General features: G+C 34.7%; 1 protein-coding gene across 1 annotated transcript in view; it reads left to right on the plus strand.

Annotated features, from left to right (window-relative positions):
* NEK1 (NIMA related kinase 1) overlaps nt 1-6,000 on the plus strand; it is a 226,475-nt gene that overhangs the window by 4,346 nt on the left and 216,129 nt on the right. Inside the window, exons 3-4 of the mRNA XM_081812908.1 lie at nt 3,888-3,943; nt 5,446-5,617. Coding sequence (XP_081669034.1) covers nt 3,922-3,943; nt 5,446-5,617 — 194 coding nt within the window. The 5' untranslated portion in view covers nt 3,888-3,921. The remainder of the gene's footprint in view (nt 1-3,887; nt 3,944-5,445; nt 5,618-6,000) is intronic.

Consider the following 6,000-nt stretch of genomic DNA (forward strand, 5'->3'; position numbering starts at 1 on the left):
AGCTTGTCTAGTCACTGTCACCCACAAAGATTGTGTTTTTAATAGGGCAGAATTAAATGTAGAGACTAAGAATTAAAATCTTTCTTATATTAAATCTTTCCACCTATTTTTCTTTTTTGTGAGTGTGTTTTTGTTCTTTCTTGAATATTTTCTGTTGGTTCATTTTCCAGGTTAACAGTCCTGTCTTCTGCTGTATCCTGACTGCTGTAAAACCCATGCAATGCCTTTTTAATTTCATATATCTTATATTTCATTTCTAGAATGTTCATTTAATTTTTAAAAATAAATGTCAGTTTTTTGTTGAAGTTCTCCGTCTTTAAGAAAATCACTTTTGTTCATCTTTTCCTCTTCTTTTCTTGAACATATTACTTAGGGTTATTTAAAATCCTTTACTGATAGCTCCATATTTGAGTCATTTGTGATTCTGTTTCTTTATTTTATTTTTTTAAGATTTTATTTATTTGACAGAGAGAGACACAGCGAGAGAGGGAACACAAGTTGGGTGGGGGTGGGAGAGGGAGAAGCAGGCCTCCTGAGGAACAGGGAGCCCGATGCGGGCCCGATCCCAGGACTCTGGGATCATGACCTGAGCCAAAAGCAGACGCTCAAAGACTGAGCCACCCAGGTGCCTGTGATTCTATTTCTGTTGTTTCTTTTGGTCTTGGTTATTTAGGGTTTTTTTTGTTTTTTTTTTATATGCCTTGTAATTTTTGACTGGATGCTGGATATTGTAAATAAAGTCATAGAGGCTCTGGAACATGTATCTTCCGAAAAATTGTTATGTTTTATTCTGGCAGGTTGATGGGAGTATCAGCAGATCACCTTCCTTGATCCTGTCAAGGAATGGTGTTAGGCTTTGTTAGGACTAGTGTGTTTTAGTCTTGCTCTTTGTATGCACAATTTAGGAATGGGCTAACTGATGGGAGAAAAATTTATATACAGAATCTGGGGCTTTTCCTGTTCTTTTTCCTTCTCTCTAGGATTTTGGCAGCCTTTAACTCTGACTTCTCTCTCCTCAGCTCAATAAGATTGCTGCTTTCTACTTACGCTCCATCGTGCTACGCCACAGTTTGAAAATGTCTTCAGGGAGAAGGCTGGGATGGATGTGAAACTCACTAGTATTTTCCTACCTCTCAAGGATTATAAACCCTCAATTTCTGTCATTTATATATTTTACTTAGTGTTTTTGATTGTTTTGGGAAGTGGGATGGTCTGATAATGAGCTACAGCATCATGATTGGAACCATTTATTATTATTATTATTATTTTTTAAAGATTTTTTATTTATTTATTTGAGACAGAATGAGAGAGAGAGAGAGCTCGTGAGAGGGGGGAGGGTCAGAGGGAGAAGTAGGCTCCCTGCCGAGCAGGGAGCCCGATGCGGGACTCGATCCCAGGACTCCAGGATCATGACCTGAGCCGAAGGTAGTCGCTTAACCGACTGAGCCACCCAGGCGCCCTGGAACCATTTATTATGTCAGCCTTCACTTAATCTCCCATATTTATATGGTACCATTCTCAGCTGTGTTGGTATCACCAATCTAGAGACAACTCTAGTCTTTTGCCAACAGGAGAGAGGGACAGTCACCTGACTGGGAGAAGTAGAGGAGGCAAACTGTGTGTCTAACTGTGTATTATATAGTCTTTCAGCCAATTCTGTTTTAGTTCTGATATTATCCTTAATCTCGGAAGCACCTTATTCTAATTATTGAACTAGTCTGTAGTGGAAATTGACCTATTTGCCACTGCTGGGTTACAGTACTGTTTTCTCTAGTCTCCTAAGTCAGTTGCTGCTTATTCTTAGGTTTGTCAGCTTCCAGAAATTTATTGCTGTTGCTTACTCTCCTGTTCTGCCTTTTTGATCTCTTTAAAGTTGTGTTAGGTTTAGGGAAGAAGTAGAGGTAGAAGAAGTAGAGGTTCAGTTTAATATGTTTAACTCTAAATTGCACTTTATTTTTTGACTTTTTAAAGATACAGGCTGAAGAAATTACTTTTGTGTCTTCTTTTGATTTCTCTAAAGGAAAGGCTTTGGCTATATTTCTCTGTCATTCCTACTCTTTGTGACTAATGGTACAATTCTAAACAATGTTGAAGTTTCCTATTTTCTGATCTACTCAACTCTTTTATTTTCGTCTCTTTGCATCACAGACTATTATAGTTGGTAGAGCCCTTAAGATAGCATTATGTTTAAATTGTTAGTGTTTTCAGATGAAGGAGCCAAGGTGCAGAGAAGTCAGGTGGTTTGCTTCTTGGTCATGTAACTTTCTCTTCCAAATCCATTGCTTTGTTTATTGTATCACATAACTCTCTGGAAAGCTCAAATGTCAAAAATGTCTTTGATATTATAGAGATTAAGTTGATATAATTGTTAGAGACCTTAAGAATACTGTCAAGTTGGTATGTGATTTTCATTTGATGTTGGAAACTGAAGATAAAAGGACAAACACTCGTATTTTCAGTTTATTACAAATATGAAATTAGAACAAGATTGTTCCTTCAGTTGTACGTTATGATGATTGTGGATGTATAAGCCTATAGTACATTTTGTCACTGTTTTTCATTTGGTTTGAAAAATCTTTTAGGATTGTAATTCAGCTGAGGAGTCTCATGACTAGAAAATAAGTAGGTCGGTTAAATATGTTGTAAGACACTGAATGTACTCTATCTTTCCGTTTTCCCCTTCACTTCCTCCAGTGTACTACAGTAGTCTAGTGTAGACTCTGCAGAAAAGGAGGAGTTGTGAGTTTCTCTGAAACTCATTTACCACATGTCTTTTATTCAGAAAGCTTTCTGCATTGACATCATTTTTTTTTTTTTTAAAGATTTTATTTATTTATTTGAGACAGAGAGAATGAGAAAGCGAGAGCACATGAGAGGGGGGAGGGTCAGAGGCAGAAGCAAGCTCCCTGCCGAGCAGGGAGCCCGATGCGGGACTCGATCCAGGGACTCCAGGATCATGACCTGAGCCGAAGGCAGTTGCTTAACCAACTGAGCCACCCAGGCGCCCTGCATTGACATCATTTAATGGCAATTAGAGTCATCCTTCTTCACTACCAGGGGCAGTAGGTTTCCTATACTGAGTTGTCAGAACCACAATGATCAGTAATGTGGTAGGCAGTAGAGTGCAGTACTAGGGACTCTTGGAGCTTCCATTTCATTAGTGTGGTCCCTGGAAAGGAATTGGCAACTAAATTTTGAGGCAGAGCCAAATTGACTAATTTTGTTTCTTTTTCTTGGCAGCAGTCACAGAATAATGATGGTTGTGAAATCTCATTATATGGTTATTATTTAATGTAATTTGATTTATGAAATTTAGTTTTCTAAGATGAGTTTATCTTGATATTTTTTTCTAAATAGCATGATAATGTAATATATTCGTGTCCTGGAGAAATCATTAAATTCTGGCTGGTACCCAGATAGCCATTATATTATGCCAGTTGACCAAACTAGGATTTGAGAGGAGAGTATGTATGTTTGGAATGACTTCTTTAACTCACTGATGGTACTGTATTGCTATTGTAATAGTTAATTTCTTATTTCTCTTTAAATTGCTAAAGTCTTGTCCTATCTTACAGAAATATGAAATGCAATATGGTTATTAGGTTTTCTAAGGTAGAAGAAGGCTCTTTCCCACAAAATTTCCTAAGGCATAATTATCCAATTGATTTTACCAGAGGCTGGGTTCTGGACTTTGGTCTTACAGGCCCTGAATATAAATTTTGTCATTTAAGGAGATTAGATCATATTTTAGAGGCAAAGTAAAATTAAACAAATTTAGTATTGATGGATGAAATGAGAACATGGGTTTGTTAATTTTCAATGAGAAATATGGTAAACTGTCACAGAAATTTTATTATGGCCTTCATGACAAGCCCATTTTCTCCTAGAAGGGAATCATACATAGAAAGCTGCTTGATGTGAATGGAGATAGAAGAGAGCAAGTTAGATAAATTAAATATTTATGAGTTTTAAATTAATATAGTGAATTCATGTATCTCCACAATAAGGGTAGTCTTGTCAATAGGCAGTGCTAATGATTGTCTTGTGACCATATCACTCTCTTTCCCTCCTCCTTCTCTTTGACTTTTAAGCTTTCACTAACTAGCTTTTAGGCTCTGGCTTCTGTCCCCACCCATTATTCTCCTGAAATTAACTATTGCTAAAGTTACTAATGGCCTTTATCAAATATCTTGGTACAGTAAGGATATAATTATGATACCAAAAGGAGAAATATAAAGACTAATAACATGTTTAATTAATATCAAAATAATAGCAAAATAAATTTTTGTATTTAAATAAAATTGAAAGGCAGATAGCATATAAGGAAAAAATATTTTTGACAGAGGAGGGCTAACATCTTCATTAAAGAGGGGACTTTTACAAATTAATAAAAAGACTTCGAATAGAAAATGAACAGAAAACATGAATAGGTCAAAAAAGAATACAAATGTTCAATAAATGTGGAAGAATTTTTCAAATTAACTGATAAGCAAAAGAAATAAAAAATGAGGCACCATTTCTCTGTTGATTGTAATAAGTAACAATAGCAACAAATAGTGACACAGTGCTCACTGTGTGCCAGGCACTGTTCTACAGTGTAATACTGAAATTAATCCTCCCAACAGTTCTATGAGTGTGTACTATTGTTACCCACATTTTACAGGTTAACAAACTAAGGCACATAAAGCTGAGTAACTTGTCCAGTGTCGTATAACAAAAAAGCGAGAGTCAGGATTTAAATCCAGGCTTCCTGACTCTAAGGTTTTAGTGCTTGTTAACTACTACCCTTTATGGCTTCTCCAAGATTAATAAATAATAGCCAGTGTTAAAAGGCTGTCTAGGAACAGGCACTTTCATATACTGCTGGTTAGAATGTAAGTTGGTAGACATTTCTGTAAGACAGTTAAGCTCTATGTTCCTGAATTTTAACATGTGCATATTCTTTGGACAAATAATTTATCCTAAGGAGATCCTTAGAATAAGTACATAAAAATGTATGTACAGAAATTTTATCTAAAGTTCTTTTGTAATAGCAGACAATGTAAACAATTTAAATGTCTAATAAGAGGATTAGTTAAATAACTTTGGGAAATGTATTCTTATTGGAGATACTAAAGTAATGCTGCTAATTAATTCACATAGGAAAAAGTTTGTCTCTCTCCATATACATTAAGTATATACAGTATTTGACTTTCCAAAGCATTCTTATAAAATTGAAATGTCATTGTTTTTCTCTTTTTAGTTATAACTGTCACATGAGTAAAATTGGATAAAGTTCATTTAACATTGAGTAGAGATTTTAAACCACATTGCTTCTTTTTAAGCAATCATCGTTTTTTTAAAATGTTTTTAAGCAAATCACTAGGGAATTAGGATTGAATTAAACATTATAATTGTTATGGAAGACATGTTTTATCTCTGTTAACTGTTACTTTTTTTAATGTCTAGTATATCTGTTAAGATGCTTTAGAAAAAGAATCATGGAAAAGTATGTTAGACTACAGAAGATTGGAGAAGGTTCATTTGGAAAAGCCATTCTTGTTAAATCTACAGAAGATGGCAGGCAATATGTTATCAAGGAAATTAACATCTCAAGAGTAAGTATATTTTTTGTTTGGTTATTGAACTAATACACTGATTTCAATAGGGCTTATTGTTAGAGAATTAAAAAAAAAATATGGCATTGCATAATGTAAAGTGGAAGGCTACCATAATCCCAGAGAGAACCACTAATTTTAGAATAGTCTGTATATCCTTGCAGATTTTTTTCTATGCTGTGTGCTTGTGTTTATGTATTTAAGTGTTTTAAAAAAATACACCTACTGTTCTGTAACTTAATCTAGTTTGAACATCTTAAAATGTTTTTACTTGTGGATTCAACTTATTCTTTTTAACTTCTGTCTTTATTTTGTTATTTTGACTGTGCTTTATTGGTACTGTTGTTTTTAAACCACTCTCTTATTGATGGACTTTTAGATTGTCTATTGATGGTCTAATTTA

This window comes from Leptonychotes weddellii, chromosome 2, assembly GCF_054177405.1.
Source record: "Leptonychotes weddellii isolate Sample4059 chromosome 2, ASM5417740v2, whole genome shotgun sequence".
NCBI lineage: Eukaryota > Metazoa > Chordata > Mammalia > Carnivora > Phocidae > Leptonychotes > Leptonychotes weddellii.